This window comes from Carcharodon carcharias, chromosome 6 (assembly GCF_017639515.1).
Source record: "Carcharodon carcharias isolate sCarCar2 chromosome 6, sCarCar2.pri, whole genome shotgun sequence".
Lineage (NCBI taxonomy): Eukaryota > Metazoa > Chordata > Chondrichthyes > Lamniformes > Lamnidae > Carcharodon > Carcharodon carcharias.
In genome coordinates this window covers 45,989,613-46,008,667 of record NC_054472.1, presented here as the reverse complement: position 1 = coordinate 46,008,667, position 19,055 = coordinate 45,989,613, and the positions used below count along the sequence as shown (strand labels likewise).

General features: G+C 43.1%; 1 protein-coding gene across 1 annotated transcript in view; it reads left to right on the top strand.

The window, feature by feature from the left end:
• itga9 (integrin, alpha 9) overlaps positions 1-19,055 on the top strand; it is a 570,745-nt gene that overhangs the window by 449,659 nt on the left and 102,031 nt on the right. Inside the window, exon 23 of the mRNA XM_041190128.1 lies at positions 3,201-3,308. Within this exon, the coding sequence (XP_041046062.1) occupies positions 3,201-3,308 (108 nt within the window). The remainder of the gene's footprint in view (positions 1-3,200; positions 3,309-19,055) is intronic.

Sequence of the window (19,055 nt, the reverse complement as noted above, 5' to 3'; positions counted from 1 at the left end):
TGGACCTAAGTAGATGAGCAGTGGCACCTTTCCCATCAGGCCAGGCTCGCTGGGAGGTGGATTTTTAAAAAATTTGTTCATGGGATGTTGGCGTTGCTGGCTGGGTCAGCATTTATTGCCCATCCTAATTGCCCTTGATAATTGAATGGCTTGCTAGGCCTTTTCAGAGGGTGTTTATGAGTCAACCACATTGCTGTGGGTCTGGAGTCACATGTATGCCAGACCAGGTAAGGACGGAAGATTTCCTTTCCTAAAGGGCATTAGTGAACCAGATGGGTTTTTACAACAGTTGGTAATGATTTCATGGTCATCATTAGACTTTTAATGCCAGATTTTAAAAAAAAAGTTGAATTCTAATTTCACCATCCGCCTTGGTGGGCTTCAAACCCCAGTCCCCAGGTCATTACCATAGATACCTGGAATATTAGTCCAGTGACAATACCACTTCACCTTTGCATCCTCCAGAAGCTTTAAACTGTTATTTTAGGTTGCCTTGTGGGTCAGGAGGAGCAGAAGGGCTTTTCTGGGTTCCTCAAGGAAATCTTGGGACTCCATTGCCCTGGGCTCTCCTCTGTCCTCCCTCATTGTCCTCCCACCACCGATTTCCTGCTTTGCCTACCAGTCCGATGGTGGATATGCCTGGGTTTGGTCAAGTCTCCAAGAAAAGTTATTCCACTCCCCGATCCCCCTGGGTTTTCCAAGTTTCAGAGTTCAAATTGACTGTACGTATCCCCCCACCCCAAACCCTCCTCTAAAATAGGGACCACTTTTTCTGCTGGTTAGAATGTCAGTGACCAGATGTAATCAAGTTCAAATTATTCCTACAAGAGTGAGGATTAGAGAAATTTCTTTGTGGAGAATTGCTGGGGCACAGAATGCTTTGTCACATCGAGTGGTTGATGTGAAGATTATTTGCTTCTTTTAGGGAAAGGTGGCCAATTAATGGAAGCAGGGGAAGATCCAGAGCTCTGGGAGAGAGTAGAGCAGTGGAATTACTTTTGAATGGCAAAGCTGACACAGATGTGATGGGCCGAGTGGCAGCCTTCTCTGATGTAAACCTCGACAGTTCAAACTTACTCGGTTTAGAAAATGGTAGCTCTAAAACAATGACCTATTCAATGTTCATCTAGGTTTGGTCTTTAATAATCTGGCGTATCTATTTATAGAACAGTTCCAGACCCTGAACTCATGACGCCCAGTACTCTGAGGGCCAAGGGGATCCAGCTTTGAAGCAATACGTGTTTATTTCAATTACCACATGCAATGTGTAAAAGAGTATCTTTGATCCTTAAAAGAACACATGGTTATGTGGACCTGACTTGTAGGTGCAGTTTGTCCTGATTGACTGACTAAATAAGACTCTGTAATTTTCTCTGAACCCTGCCAAGCCCTGAACATTCAGAGCATTCAGCATTATTTTAATTAGACTCAGTCCCTCTTTGTACCTCTGGGATAGTGTAAATTCTTGGCTGGGGACATATAGCTTTCTTCTACAAGCATTCCTTTCAACATAAACAACCCCTTTGGGAAAATGCAGTTAGTGCTCAAAAACGCATTCCAACCCAACTCTTTGCCTGCTCGGCCCCATTGACAGCTTTTATTTATCTCATTCTAATCGTGCTCCTTCCCATAATGGGGAAGGTATGACAGCAGGGGAGGAGTTATAGTCTAGTATCCTCCTGGACCTGGAATTTATACAAATCACTATATCCCTACAAATGGCAAGAGAACATTTTACCAAGGTTTTATTTTACATGATGCTATTTTTGAAATTTGGCACTTTTAGAACACTTGAGCAAGCTGTACACTTCATTATTTAATGGTAACATTATAAAGTTGGCAGGTGTTCACTTCTGAATGGAGGTATATTTTGAACTTATGTTGAGATAAAACATTAGTGAATTTCACCTATTTTCCTCTGCATCCATTTTTATTTTTGCTGTAATGTTAAGAGTTCCATCCTATTGGGTTCATGTGTCATGAACAGTATAGGAGGCAAAGGATTTTAACAAATCATTTTAAATGTGTTTGTCCTAACGAGACCATAATGGACCTTGTTGCCATAACCAGCAGTTTAAAAGTTTATTTCAATGAACATTGAAGTTATAGTTGTTTGGTAGCACAGAACTTGAATATTGCTGAAAAAAGACATGTTGTTGAAACTTTTCGTCTTGCATTTATCAGGACAATTTTCAAGAAACCAAATGTAAAGGGAATATTGTAAAAAGTGTATACTGCATGAGAAGAGAGTGCTAATTGCTTGGCAAGTGGATTCTGATTGGTAGAGGCATTGCCATGGGGAATGCACCAGTTAATTGATGACTGTGAGTTAACTGCCAAGCTTTGTTTAAATTCAAACTAGGCAGGTTGAGTCTGATTGGTCAAGGCATTGCCCTGGGGAGGAACCAGAGAATGGCTGTCACCTATTTTGCTCAGTTGAAACAGGCACAATGTTCCTTCTGTCCGCAAATTGTTGTCCCCTTTATATTTGGCATTCTTACGAATTGTCCTGATGAGCGCAAGATGAAAAGCTTTGACAACAGCTCTTTTTCAGCAATTGACATTATGTTAAAATAACTCAGCTAATACCAGCCAGAAACTACCTATATCAGGATTCTTTCTAAAGTGGAATTAAAGTGTATTTGTGCTACAGCCACTGACAGCAATAAATCAAATTGTGATTAAATGTTTACTTAGCTTTTCCATAATTAGAATTGAAAGGAAATTGTCATTAAGTCTGACTTCACCAGTTCTTTCCACTGCCTTTGTTCCTTGTTTAGAGTTTTTAACTTGTGCTGATTATATAGAGGGTAAACAAGGAAATGTTTAAAACATAAACCATCTCAATAAAGATTACCGCTGGGAGGCATGTAGAAGGATGTCACAGTGAGACAAATAAGGGCACATAATCAGGCTGGTGTTTCCAGCAATGAGCAATGTCATGCGTGCGCATTTCTGGAAATTACGACTGCATAGCATGTGATTTTCATTCATTAAGAAGGACCTGTGGATTGCAGAATTGTCCAGTCTTCCTTTACAGAGTACTGTATTAAAAAGCGAGCCATAAATGATGCATGTTGTGTCACTAGACCAGAGATTGCTATCGTAGGAGGGGGGCTATTGCTAATGCTTGTAACAGAACAATTTGAATCAAATAGAGCTAATAACAGCCTTTTTTCCCCTTTATTATTGAATTAAAGGTTATAAACATGGGCCCAAGCAGTGTGCCGGAACTTGCTGTGCAAATTATGATTCCTAGCAGACTTTATACGAATGGAGCAGACATCTTTCTTATCCAAGAGGCTGTGGTGAGTACACAGCGCGAACAATTCTGCTGTAGTCTCCTATTACCTTTGAATAAATTGTCAGTATCAGTTTTAAAAATTGGTTGTCAAGTGTAGATGGCACCATTTCTAAAACTATGCAGCAATCGCAGAGTTACTATAGCGCTTTGTAAATCACTGGGGTGAAGATAACTTTTCCTATATATGGTCACTTTCTTGGCCTGGATTGTGTTAAATTTTATTTTCTATCCATATGCATTTGCAAATGATTGGCACTGAATGTAATGAGGCATTATGTCAGAACAGAGGACTCTTTATTCTCTTATTGCCAAAGAAGTACTTTGCAGATTATTTTAGTGCTCTTTTTGACTCTATCCAATGTGACAGGTTTTCTGAAGAGTGTATTGAGAGTATTGTGTCCTGTTAACAACATATTCAAGTATGAAGAAGCTGTTTTGCCAGTAAACATCTGCAACTTCCAACAAGCCCTGCATTATTCACACTATTAATAGGGTACAGTTTGTCTCCAATGTTCCTAGTGCACAGTTTTGTGCACAGGAAACACAACCTGAGAATTCAGATACATGTACAGTACAGGGGACCACAGTTGATGGGGTTGCGAGTCAGATGTAAGCCTGAATTCCCAATTCACATTCCTGGGCCGGAGCTTTATGGGCCCCACAGGGGCAGGATGGCAGGTGGGGGTATCATAAAATTGGGTGACATGCCAGCAGCACCATTTCAGGTGCCTCCCCACCTCGTTGTAATTTTACCAGCAGTGGAGGTGGTGTTGGGTGACTCACCCAAGGGCCAATTAAGGCCCTTGAGTGGGCAATTAATGACCAGGTACTCCCTGTGGGGTAATCTGCAGAGGAGGCTGGCACCAAGTGTCCAGCCCATGATTTGACAGGGCAAGGCGATGGGGGGTTGGGGTACCTTCTCTCCAGCCCCCCTGCACAAATCGGAGGGGCCCCCCCATAACCTGCACGTACTCCCCCTATCCCCGAATTTCCCACCTCCCCTTGACCTGTCCACCCTCCCCTCTTGACCACCGCACCTCTGCCACCGCCGCACCTTGTCAGGGCCTCCTAGCCTGGCCCTTGAGAGATTTGGACTTAACTCAGGACCCAAGCTCCATCGCAGTCCATTCCCGGTGGAGCTGTTGGGAGAAGAGAAGTGCCGGCCATTTGATTGGCTGACAGCTTTCGGAGGCGGGACATCCTCCCCGGTGGTATTGGAAGGCTTGCCCGCCTTAAGCCAATCAATGTCTCAACAACTGTTAACTGGCTGCGGGGTGAGTCTGCCGACTTCAGGTCGGCTTGCCCCAATTTTTATGCCAATGGTGGTCCCTGCCCACAGCATAAAATTCAGCCTCTGGTATGTGAAGCTCTGTGGCAGGAGAAATAAAGGCAACAGTTTACACCATATTTTCTGACCACATAACACCAAGGAAGGTAAACTATGACAGTTTGTTGCCTTCGTTGCTCCCAATGCGGTTTCCTCTACATTGGAGAGATCAAACGTAGACTGGGTGACCGCTTTGCAGAACACCTTCGGTCTGTCCGCAAGCATGACCCAGACCTCCCTGTCGCTTGCCATTTCAACACTGCACCCTACTCTCATGCCCACATGTCCATCCTTGGCCTGCTGCATTGTTCCAGTGAAGCTCAATGCAAACTGGAGGAACAGCACCTCACCTTCTAGCTAGGCACTTTACAGCCTTCCGGACTGAATATTAAGTTCAACAGTTTTAGATCATGAACTCTTTCCACCATCCCCACACGCTTTCTGATCCTCCCCCTTTTTTCCAATAATTTATATTGATTTTTCTTTTCCCACTATTTCCATTATTTTTAAATGTATTTCCATCCATTGTTTTATCTCTACCTTTTAGCCTTTTTTGATTCCTTCACCCCACCCCACCCCCACTAGGGCTATCTGTGCCTTGCTTGTCCTGCTTTCTACCCTTAATTAGCACATTCCTCAGATAATATCACCACCTTCAACACCTCTTTGTCCTTTTGTCTATGACATCTTTTGGTTATCTCCACCTATCACTGGCCCTCTATCCAGCTCTACCACCACCCCCCCCCCCCCCCCCAAACCAGTTTATATATCACCTCTTATCTATTCTTCCTTAGCTCTGTTGAAGAGTCATACAGACTCGAAACGTTAACTGTGTTCCTCTCCACAGATGTTGCCAGACCTGCTGAGTTTTTCCAGGTATTTTTATTTTTGTTTTATGACAGTTCTACCCCCTGCTAAAGGCAATCAAATAAAAATTCAGGACAAAGTGATAAATTGCATTCCATAGATGATGCTCCCATCTAGAGCCTAATTGAACTATAAAGATTTGATCATCTCAATCTGCAGTTAGCTTTAAAACCATCAGACATCTGTCCCCTTTTGAAGAGTTGTTTCATATAGCACTCACACGTTGACTGAAGTTTGTTCTCTGTGTCCAGTTTTCTATGAAAATAATTCAGAAACATGCTCAGCCCAGGGGACCACAATTCAGGGATGATGTCAGATATATGCCTGAATTTCCAATATGTATTCCTGAGCTGGAACTTTGTGCACCCCCCTCAACCCTTGCGGCAGAATGGCAGGCAGGAATGTCACGAAACTAGTGACATGCCAGCAGCGCCATTCCAGGTGCCTACCCACTCCTGCTGCAGTTTTACCAGCGGTGAGGGAGGTATCAGGCGACTTGCATTCACCTAGCCACACTTGTACTTGTGTCCTCTAGCCCTGAGCTCATGGACCTGGTGAAGGAATTTGTTTGTATCCACATTACCTGTGGCTTTCAAGATTTTGAAAAGCTAGGTCAAAGCTCATCTCAGTCTTTTGCCCAATGAATGCAAGAAAAAAACTAGCATTTATCTTTCACACTTTGCAACTAATAAATTACTTTTGAGTTGATATTATGGAGGAAAATATGACATTTAATTAAAAATAAGCAGATTTTTGTAGACTTCTTCTCATAACTTAGAACTAAGCCCAGATCAATGCTTGGTGCTGTTTGCTGAACTTTCCTCAATGCTGAAAGCTAACATTGAAGGTTGGGTAGCCATTGTTTAATGTTTCATGATGCGCTTTGTGTTCTCTGATATCCAACTCTGATACCTACCAAAGTGCTTGAATTAATGCAAAGTAAGTTCGCAGTGGTGAATTTCATCTACAGTCACAAAATCCCTGGAAAAATGCTGTTAAAATCAACAGTGGTGTTTAATTATGGTGTTTATGGGCCTCTTCTGCCAAAGGTACGATGGTGAGCAGGAGAATCTAGGGGAAAGCTATCTCCTCCCCCATCTTTTACTTTGAGCCTACTACATTCCCTTAACCAATCATGCAAATTTATATCAAATTAATTGTGCGAACTACTCATCTGAAGCCCTTTTTAGAAGATGTACATACAATCTTATCATTATTGAAGTACCTGAATAGATACAAAAATGAACATTGAGTGAAGAGCACAATAATTAATGGTCAACTGCCTGAGTTGTGAAAGACAATTACAGGCATGCTTCTTAATTCTTTAAACAAAATAATTGTTTTTCAATAATAGTTTCAACTCCTGTTTCTAACATTATTGCTTGAAAGGATTCTTTCTTTAGAAAGACATCAGAAAGGCAATGATGAACTGAAGAAATCAGTTTAATTTCCATGGCAGCTGTACTCATCATTAAGTCCCAAACATACCTACTTTCTTCTGTTATTTATCATGTTTATTTATTTTACTTTCCCCCCTTCCCTAGCTTCCCTTCTCCAACAAAACTGCAGTAGGATAAGGCATAGATGTTCCAGGTGGTTAGCACCAATGATATAGCTTTTTACTAGGAAGGATACTTTCTGTTTGGCAAAAAATGGATGTTACTGTTTCCCATATTGCTTTTGTGGAAAAAAACTAAATGTTTATTCTATCTTGAGAATATTGAATGGAACTATTGGGTGTACATATTGCAATAGTGTTTTGTGTCATTCCAAATGTTGCAACAGCATCAAGAATATTTCAGCTCATTTAACAGATTGTCTTGACCTTCAGGTCCAAATTTTTTGCAACAACGCAACACCAAAATGGCACTGGAGCCCCAATCTCTGAAGTCCCACCTGGCACCCAACATTTTCACCTGAATTAGGGATGAAACAGGGTGGGAGTGGGGGGAGTCATACTTTGGACATGTAAGGCTCACATTTAAAAGTGCAGCTACCTTCAGTTGGATCCAATTTTCGTCACCCAGGTTTCTGATACACGACTCATAGGGTTTTACCTTTTTCAGGAGAAGGCCTAAACTTATCCAAGTTCTTTCAGGAGGTCAGTACCCTTTTGGAGAGCTTTAAAAAGTTTTACCAAGTGCCACAGAACTTTAAAAAATTCAATCACGGGTGTATGATTGGAGGGCAGGGCTTTGGCCTTGGAAGGCAGATATATTTGCCCCTCGTGACTGGGGACCCAGGTGGCAAGAAGGAGAGTGTGCCAGAAAAGGGAGTGTGCATTGTGACAAAGAAACTACAAAATGGGGATGGCACCTTAACACGTTTGTGTCATGGAAGCATCTGAGCGTGACCGATGTGAGGCCAGAGAGAGGGGACCAGGCTAAGAGTTAGAGGCAGCTCAGCATGCACAATGGAAGAGGACAGCCAGGTTTTACCCTGAGGTAAGGGTCTACCAACTACAGAGGTTGTATCTTGATATTATTGTGAACCAATGCAGAAGACGGATCAGGTTAAACTGGGAATTGGTCACTGGTGTGTGCTGTGATCTAATAGCATCTCAAACCACAGTCTGCCAATCCTCCTGCCCTGCCAGTGGTTCTCAAGGTTACCATGACTCTGAATTGTTATTCAGCTGGCTCTTTCCAGGGCTCAGCAGGAGACCTCTGGGGCATCTCACAGTCAGCTGCACACAGCTGCATCGAGGCAGACACTGATGCTCTCTTTTCTCATGGATGGGAGCACACTTCCCAGTGGATGTGGTATCTCAGGTGCAGAGAGCCATGGGGTTTGCAGAATTAGCAGGCTTCCCTCAGGTGCAGGGGGCTGTCATCTGCACCCATGTCACCATAAGGACATCATCTTATCAACTTGACACCTCTGTGTACCGGAAATCCTTGCACTCCCTGAATGTGCAGGTGGTGTGTGACCACACCAAGGTTTTCTTGCATGTCTGTGCATGATACCCCAGAAGCTACCACAGCTCATTTATCCTGGGGAATTTGCAACTACCTCAGCTTTGTCAAACACCGACACAGATCCATGGTTGGCTTTAGTGGGACAAGGAGGTGGCTGATAACCCCCTTTAGGTGATTGTAAACAGATCTCAATTGGCAGTATAACAACAGCCTTGTGGTGTCCCGCAGTACAATGGAGCATGCCATTGTTATTCTGAAAATGTACTTCACGTGCCTTGACCACTCAGGAGGAGCTCTGCAGTATTCCCCTGCAAGGGTCTCCCGAATTGTAGTGGCATACTGCATGCTACACAATGTGGCGCAGTGGAGGGCCCTATAAATAGAGGAGGCAGAAGCTGGGCCCATAGCTACGTCATCTGAGGAGACGACAATGAGGAGCAGGAGAAGGAGGCCCCTGTCCAGGCTGATGGATCTGACATGGAGGAGGAGGGAAAGGGCGGCAATGAACAGCTGACAGCCAGGCCCATGAAGCTATGGCTGACTCTTTGAACTAGCGAGTCATTGCCAGAAGCCTGTTAATCCAGAGTACATTCACCTAGGCTCTTGAAAGCTCACAAATAACATCAGCCAGTCTCAGGTGAGCAGCTTCCACATAATAAACCTCTAACATGGAAGACACATTTCCTCAGGGAAATGCATATCCAGCAAGAGAAAACCAACAGCACAGAATTAAAGGTAGTGCCATAAACATGACTGAAACTATGACCATCATAACTCTTGACCTCAACATAGTGCATTAACACACCTTGAGAAATCCTTCACAAGTTGGACCCTTCACATATCTGTTAGTGGCTGCCACTGAAGCAGCAAAGGCATCACCCTATGCCTACTCAAATCATGCCCACTATGCTGAGAGTGCCAGTAGGAAGCAACACTTTACACTCAAGACCTACATATGTGATTATACGTGCTAACAGTACTGCAGCTGAGGCAAATTGTGCAGGGTGAGGCCAAAACTGTGTTAGAACAACTCCTTTAATAGCCTTCCAGGTTATCCATCCACCACAGGTATCCATTTTCAAGATTATGTGACATCTGCAATATGCCAGAAACCTCAGCTCCCTTAGAAACTACAGTCTCTACCATCTGGAAGACAAAGCTTTCCAGTGTAGTGGGGAGACCACACAGGCATGCTTCCCTAGAGCATGCATGACATCTTGACTTGTAGAGCATCCACTTAAGTCAATGCGTAACACTCATATGTGGATGATGCATTTGACACAGCACTAATGCTTGAAGTGCACCTGATAAACTCCATCTGATCATTGAGTCTAATCACTGAATTCCCACTTGAAGTCAGTCATTGATGGACAGGAAATGCTGCGAGGAGCATCTCAAGCTGCAACCCAAGGTGTACTACGACCTTATTTGAAGGTCTCGAGAAGGAAACAGACTTCTGCTGCTGGTCATGCTTGGGCACACCTTTGTTCCTGATAGCATGCATGCAGTCTTCATGCCACTGGTAAGGACCATCTTCATTCTGGTATCATGGTTGGGAACCTGGTTCTCTATCTCATTAGCGACTAATGTTGGGCAAGTGGAAGGGTGAGTCTGGGAGTAGTGTGAAATGGCTCTGGACGAATGCATGGTAGCCTGGATTTTGTTCCTGTCATTCCTGGATAGCATGCTGTGCTCCCGACCACTAACTACCCTGCTGGCTTTCCCCTTCTGAGAGTCACACTGTTGTGCCATGAGATTGTGCAGCTGTGAGGGTCCTGGTTAAGGGTCAATTAAATGGGCGTATCCTGAGAGATGGGTGGAAAGAAAGTAGCTGGAAGGGCAAAGGATCGTGAGAAAGGTGGGTGTGTACCAGTCATCCCCTGAGGCATAATAGTAACCTGGAACAATCCAGAATATTGTGAGCAGTTGATGGTGCCAAGCTGCTACCATCTCCATGGCGTGTCTTGTGACCCTTTTCCAGCCTTAACTTAGTTGAGTGTATTCCTTTACTACAATGCAAATATGCAGCAGCAATAACTATATTTTCCTATGGAAAGCCCATGACAGATCATCTGTCCCGTGTCTGCAACCAGTTGGACAACTATAAGAGTTCACATTTACCTGACTGCTTAATGGTGTCGTCTCCAAGTGAAAACAGCACCTCCATACACTTCCTGCCTCAAAGAAGGCCTTCCTTACCTTTTCTCCATGACCGAATCACCTAACGCATGCTGGGCTCCACCTCTGCCTCTCCACTATTTCTGGGTTTGGCAGCCCCGATTCTGGAAAGCCCCCACCCTCTGAGACGAAAATCTAGATATCCAGAGTCAGATTTGTGAAGTCAGGAATTTTCCTGACTGCACTTCCGATTCAGGAGCAAAAACTTCAGCCCTCGGTGTATGTATTTTATTTGATAAGATTTTACATTGCTGCAATCAGTTATATACAAGAAGATCATTGGACCTGCTTTACATATTTCGTTTTTTATAGCTACAATTATATTTTCCCAAAAGATTAATTTTTAAAATGGTTTATTTCAGGTGTTATTGTTTAAATAAAAGATAAGGGAGCAAAAAAGTGTATTGTGGCTGTAACAACGGTATTATGTAGTATTGTATAGTAGGGAAAAGTCAAGCACACCAGGGGCTGAAGCTGTCATACTGTTTCTTTTTTGCCCATGTACTCCACACATCCTACAAAGGAACAGGAGTAGGCCATTCAGCTCCACAAGCTAGTTGTCCCATTCGGTAAGTCATAGCTAATCTGTACCTCAACTTCATTTACCCCCACCTTTGTTCCCTATCTTTTGATACATTTACCTACTAAAAATCTGTTGATCTCAATTGAAAACTTCAGTTGGCCCAGCATCTACAGCCATTTAGGGGAGAGAGTTCCAAAATCCTTCCCTTTCAACGCAGTGTGAAAAATGAAAAAAAAATACTCAGACATGTCCCCTCATGTGACAGTGTCACATGAGCTGGGCCATGTTTATGCATTTAAATAAAATTTTTAATTTAATTTGTAAAGCCTTCATGAAACTTCATCCCGCCCGTGGATGAGGTTTCATGAGAAATGCAAAGGCTGCCTGAGCTCTTCACCTACCTGCCAACCTTAAGGTTGGATGGGCAGCCCAGACAATCAGCTCACTTAGTTGATAAATGGCCCTAATAGGCCTTTGACAGTTCAGTGGGTGCATAGCCGACTTCGGTGCGTGCCTGCTGAACTGAAGATCGGAATGATGAGCGGTGACATCGGGACGCACTCTCGACGTCACTGCCTGTCATTTTACACGTCGGCATGTAGGGCCTGCCCCCCTGCACGCTGACCAGAGGATTCAGGCCTATGTTTCAGTTATACAGGGCATTGGTGAGACCTCACCTTGAATATTGTGTGCAATTTTGGTCTCCTCATTTAAGGAAGGATGTAATGCTTTGGGGGCAGTTCAGAGGAGGTTTACTAGATTGATACCTGGAATGAGTAGGTTGTCTTATGAAGAAAGGTTAGACAGGCTGGGCTTGTTTCCACTGGAATTTAGAAGAGTGAGGGGTGATTTGATTGAAGTATACAAGATATTGAATGGCCTTGACAAGGTGGGTGTGGAATGTTTCTTCTTGTGGCTGCGTTCAGAACTAGGGGACACTGTTTTAAAATTAGGGGCTGCCCTTTTAGGACAGGGATGAGGAGAAATGTTTTCTCTCAGAAGGTTGTGCGACTTTGGAACTCTCTGCCTCAGAAGGTGGTGGAGGCGGGGTCATTGAATATTTTTAAGGCAGTGGTAGATTCTTGTTAGGCAAGGGAATCAAAGGTTAATGTGGGTAGATGAGAATGTGGAATTCAAAACACAAGAAGATCAGCCATGATCTTATTGAATGGCAGAACAGGCTCGAGGGGCCTAATAGTCCTGTTCCTATTTCTTATGCTCTTATACCACAGGCCTCCAGAATTCACTTAAATTTCTCTTCAGTGTTCCAGTTATTCTCTAAGGTTCAAGATTTCACAGGTATCTTTCCATTAGTTTTTGGCTATGTGACCCTCCAACTCTTCCTTAAAAACCACACGACCCGTCAAATCCTTGTTCTGGCTGCTGGCAAGATACCCCAAATGCCTTCTCTCAGCCTTCCAAGCTGACCCTGCTGGCAACCTTTTTTCTCTCTACAACCTACAGCACACCTAACCTGCATTTGCCTCCTGTGATAAACGCCCAGAGAAATTAAACAAAGGAGTAATATTACTCCCACTGCCCATATCCATGACAACATGGCATGCTTTGGGATGTTCCCAAAAATATAAATTAATTTATTTTTACCTTTAGAACACCCTTTGATTCTGTGACTCTTATGAGTAATTGATATTGCTAATGGATATGATTGCTGTTTCCAGACTTGCTGGTCCCTATTAAAAAAAACTCTCATGTTTCCCAGCTTCTTTTTCATCTGGGACCTCTACATTAATAGTTTAAATATTTTATTGAAATAAGTGGAGATCCTCTGGCTCCACCAAAAGCTCAGTGATAATCATTCATTGTTTAAGTTTCCACTATCAACTCTGACCTTATTGAATAAACACAAGTTACCTTTTAACTGTAATTAGCTTAGGCTGGCTCAGTTTGCATTCACATCTGGGTTATTAACAGTTTCTCAATTAGGTTCTTTCCATTTATCATTTTAAAAAATCTGTTTCCTAATCTATAGGTTATATTCTAACACACGAAGTATGAAACTAGATTTTTGCAACAGGCAGCAGTGAAGAGCCAGAGCTGGAAAGTTATGGGTTAGAGTGTATACCTGTGAGGGAACTGGAGGCAAGTTCTTATTCCAGTGTCAGGGGTTAAGACGGGTACGAAGGTATGGATGGCAAGAGAGATGAAAAAGCATCTGTGAACAAAACCTTCAAGGTAGCACAGCTTCATGTGATGGCATTCTGACACATCCAAAAGTTGGCATAATAATGGCCTGAGAAAGATTGATTTTTTACTTTCAAGATTATTTCCCCATAACATAAAATGACTAAAAGGCTAGATGTGACATGTGATGCCATATTATTGTATCTGTATCACAATACCAAACACATCATAAGGCATCACACTACGTAGAGTCTTTGTAAGACTCTTTATCCAGTGAATCCTAATTTACAAATAACTGTTTAAATATTGAACTGCCTGGTTACAAAGTGCAGCTACACTTAGATTGGGTGAGCCATGGCCTCACATTGAATCACAGAAATTACAGCGCAGGGGAAAGCACAGCAGACCATTGAGTCGGGGCCGGTGCTTTTTGTTTATCCAGCACTATCACTATCCCATCTCCCTGCCTTTTTCCCTATTATTTACTCTCTTTGCCTTTCAAATACTCAGAGTTATGAGGAGAATAAGTTAGAATTGTTGGGTCTATCATTGAGAGAGATGCAAAAGGAAATCGGTACTTCTCTCAGCAGGAAAAGCTGCACAAATCTGCTGGCTGTATAAAAGCACTGGCAGCTGGAGACCAGGGGACTGAATTTTCAATCCTGAGTCAGGAGCGCCAAGTCAGGAAAATTCCCTACTCACAACTCGGGAGAAAGTGACCCGAATCGTCCAGTGATTTTCATTCCAGGGTGGCTGCTAACTAGAGTCAGATGCCGAAGTGACCTGGTTAGAAGGCCCGCCTTGGTGCTCTGGGACTTGGGACCAGTTGTAAAAAGGCAGTAAAACCAAAAACAGCCCTCAAACCCTCATCACTCTCAGCCCCTCACTAGCTCATCACCCTCCACACACTACCCATGCCTCATTCATGCCATCTTATGTTCCCCACCTACTCCCATGGCCTTTTATGGCCCCTATACCTACGTAGGCACTTAGGATTAGAATTTCACCTGAAAGCTAAAAATCCTGAAATGTTAAAAGGGGTGGCCAACAGTCTACAAGTGGAAATTGAGAACGATGAAATGGATAGAGTAGCAGTAGGGAGGTTAAAATTGGAGCTGTGGAAATTAAAGTTTTGGGAAAGGGAAGAGGAAGCTTTCCAAAGAGAATGGAAAGTGAGACGAGAAAGGGAAGTGAAGAAGCTTTCCAAAGAAGACTGCCTGAACTGGAAAGGGAGATAGAGGGCTCCAAGGTAAAATAATACTCCTGAGCAATCAGGAAAAATCACCTGAGTCGAAAGAAGCTGGAAGGGCTGGACGAAGCCAACTGGGAGCCATAAGAAACAGGGAGCCCAGAATGGTTCAGAGGCCTTAAAGTGGGCAAGAGAGCCAGTAAGAGTTGGAGTTGCTAGGCAAGGGCTACTTACAATCAAAGAGGCAGGGAACACGCAGCCAAAGTTTGCAGAGAGGCAGAGAGCTGGAGAGTGTTCAGGGGCCCAAAGGGAGGTGATAGAACTAGTGAGGATTGGGGTAGTTAAGAAACAGCTTCTTGAATTTAAAAAGGCCAAGGTTAGGACTGTAAAGTTAACAATAGTATAGGAGAGACCAGGAATTTAAAACAGGCAGAAGATGACCTGGAAATTGAGTTCATTGGTACATTTTTTGCTGATTTAAATGGCGACAAGGGGAGTTCCCAATCAGAAAGGCAGATAGTTAAGGTGATGCCTCACCCAGTTAAAGAGCCACGACAGGGATTACGACAGAAGCCGAACATCCACTTGGAGGCTGTAATGTTCCAGGAGGTGTGAAACAGGTTAGGGAAACACAAATTCCTAAGACAACGGAGGTTATTATTGAATCAGAACTCTGCTGGATTGATAGCTTTGTGGAAAATTCAAATAGGGAACAGGAAAATTCCCAAATAGGCCAGGGGAGAGTGAAGGTGCTACCCCACTTAACTGAAGAGCTTCAGGACACTGCAGCCGAAGCTAGCCCAACCCTTGTGAACAAAGATATCCCCAAAGATACAAGACAAAACAGGGATGATAAATTGTCCCAAACCAGGCAGAATGTTTTCAAAAGAAATAAGCCTGTACCGCTGTGGGATGAGCAGGAGGTCTGGCCAGCCCACACCGTTTTTCCAACTTTAGAGGGAGAGTCCCAACTAGACATGCAGATGGTGAGGGGATGCCTCACCTAGTTGATGAGCTGCAGGGCAGTGCAGCAAGAGCTAAACCTCCACCTGAGGGCAGTAGTGTTCCTGAGTGTATGGGACAGGTTAGGGGAAGACCCCCTCCTAACCCAAAAAAACAAAGAATGGAGAATCTACCCTAAAGTAGGCAAAACTTGTGAAGATCACAAGGAGAATAGGGAAACCCATGTAGGGGTTAGCCCTGGTAAACCAGACAAAACCAAACAAACTTTAGACCTCAGTTGGAACGGTGTTGACGAAAAGCTCACTAAATGTGAAGTACCTAAACCAGATGCTTCTAGGAGGTGAAAGTCACATCACGACCCACTAACCTCCTGACAATTAGATCTGTAAAAGTGTCTGGGTTTGGCCAGTGAATTCATGGTTTACGAAGTAGGCAAAGAGTTAAACCTGATAAGTACAGCTCAGTACAGCAGCCTATGCAGAAGACGGCCTTGGGGCCAGGGAAATGCACAGTATGAGCAGCTTGGCTACTTTTAGCAATTTGGGAGCTAACAATCAGGTAAAACACCCAAACCTCATTGATGACACTTAACCCAGCGTCACAGCAAGGAACTGTGGTAACTGAAGGTATAGCTTCTCCTGCTGTCTACCGGGGGTCACGTGATGTTCTGGGAGGCTCCAACCAATGAGCCATAAGTGTGGGCAATCCCAGGGGTGGGGCTTCCTGATGAGAGTCCTGATCGAGCTTGTAGCACTTGAAAAGCTCTCTGTAATAAAGTTTATCTGTTTCTTGTTGAAACCTTTCTGCTGCGTCAAGTCATTACTTTTGGCGATGAGGGTAAAATAGTTCTGACTACGTTGCTTTGTTATCGTGAGTACATTGAATCTTAAGAAAAAGAAAAGACTATTCTCTAGTCATGCCACTCTTCAGCAGAATTGATCCTTACGATGTGACTATGGAAGACTGGAACCAGTATGTAGAGCACTTCAGATTTTATTTCGTAGCGAACAAAATTATCATGGAGGAAAAGCAGAAAGTCATCCGTTTGAGTGTATGTGACAGTAAGATATACAATCTCATTCTCAACCTGACGGCCTCAAGCGCACCCAATTCTAAGTCCTATGATGAATTAATGGTCCTCGTGAAAATGCACTTCCAGCCGAAGCTATCCATAATAATGCAGTGTTTTAAATTTAATTCCAGAGTTAGGGCCCTGGGAAAGTCCAACGCAACCTCTGTACATATGAATCAGGAGCAGGAGTAGGTCACTCAGCCCCTCGAGCCTGCTCCACCATTCAATAAGATCATGGCTGATCTGAATGTAACCTCAACCCCACATTCCTGCCTACCCCTGATAACCTTTCACCCCCTTGTTAATCAAGAATCTATCTAGCTCTGCCTTAAAAATATTCAAAGACTCTGCTTCCACCACCTTTTGAGGAAGAGTTCCAAAGACTGAAAACCTTCTGAGAGAAATAATTTCTCCTCATCTCTGTCTTAAATGAGCGACCCCTTAGTTTTGAACAGTGACCCCTAGTTTTAGATTCTTCCACAAGAGGAAACATCCAATCCACATCCACCCTCAGGATCTTGAAAGTTTCAATTAAGTTGCCTCTTACTCTTCTAAATTCTAGTGGATACAAGCCTAACCTGTCCTGCCTTTCCTCACAAGACAACCCGCCCATTCCTTGTGTTAGTCCAGTAAACCTTCTCTGAACTGCTACTAATGCATTTACATCCTTCTGTAAATAAGGAGAGAAATACTGTACATAATACTCCAGATGTGATCTCACCAATGCCCTGTACATCTGAAGCAAAAACTCCCTACTTTTGTAATCAATTCCCCTCACAATAAATGATAACATTCTATTAGCTTTCCTAATTATGTGCGGCACCTGCTATACCACCAAAATGATCACCAATGCATCCACTATCTCTATAGCAATCTCTTTCAACACTCTGAGATGCAGAATATCAGGTCCCAGGGACTTATCAACTTTCAGTCCCATTAATTTCTCCAATACAGCTTTCTTACTTATACTAATTTCCTTCAACTCCTCATTCTCCCTAGTCCCTTGGATCTCTAAACCTGGGAGATTTCCTGTATCTTCCTCAGCCGAAACAGACACAAAGTAATTATTTAGCTTCTCTGCCATTTCTCTATTCCCCACTATGAATTCTCCTAACTCTGCCTGTAATGGACCCGCATTTGTCTTAGCCAAACACTTCCTTTTTACATACCTATAGAAGCTTTTACAGTCTGTTTTATGTCTTTTGCTAGATTGCATTCATATTCTATTCTTCCTTTCTTGGTTTTCCTTTGCTGTATTCTAAAAACCTCCCAATCCTCAGATTTACTACTACTTCTGGCAATTTTATAAGCCATTTCTTTTAATCATATACAATTATTAGCTTCCTTTGTCAGCCACAGTTGATTGACTTTTTAAGGGTTTTTGCAACTTGAAGTAATGTAACCTATACATTACATCAAGTTGCAAAAATCCTTAAAAAGTCAAACAACTGTGGCTATGTAATAGTTCTTTGAGGACTAGCCATTGCCTATGTACAGTCATACCTCTTAATGTATTTTCTCAATCCACCTCAGCCAATTTGTCCCTCATGACTTCATAATTTCCTTTAATCAACTTTAACACCCTTGTGGCAGAGTGAACTATCTCACTTTCAAACATAAAGTAAAATTCTAGCATATTGTGGTCACTCACCCCTGCGGGTTCTTTTACAACAAGATGATTAATGAGCCCTTTTTCATTACATAACACTAGATCTAAAATAGCTGTCTTCTAGTCAGCTCCTCAACATACTGTTCTAGAAAACCATCCCTAACACACTCCAGAAACTTGTCTTCCACAGCATTAGTGTTCAGCTGATTTGCCCAGTCTATAAAGCAGATTGAAGGCACCCATGATTACTGTATTGCCCATGTTACATGTTTCTCTCATCTCCTATTAATACCATGTCCCACATTACTACTACTGTTTAGTGGCCTATAAACAACTCCAATCAATGTCTGCTGCCCTTTGCTGTTTCTTAGCTGCACCCAAATAGATTCCACACATTGTTTTTCCGATCTGAGATCCTCTCTTATTAATGCACTGCTTCCATCTCTTATTATCAGTGCAACTCCACCTCCTTTCCCTTCTGACTGTCCTTCCTAAATGTTGAATATTCTTTAATATTCAGTTCCCAGTTTTGGTCACCTTGCAACCATGTATCCATACTTGATCTTTAATCACCTGAAGTTGTGTATATGTATGTGTTGTTGGATATTCAAATGTTTCCCTGCCAATAGAAAGTGTAAAAAAAAGGAGGAAATGTGGTAACTGAAGGAAGGCCTCTCCTGCTGCCTATCAGGAGTCACGTGATGTTCTGGGAGGCTCCAACAAATGAGCCCTAAGTGTGGGCAATCCCGGGGGTGAGGCATCCTGACGAGAGTCCTGATCGAGCATGTAGCACCTGAAAAGCTCTCTGTAATAAAGTTTACCTGTTTCTTGTTGAAACCTGTCCGCTCCATCAAATCATTACAGGATGGACACGGGGTTACTGACCTGGTAAAGGTAAAGGAAATTTGAAACCTTCAAACCAAGCTAATCTGTAAATTAGCTAGCTGTTGCAGGATTTGGCAC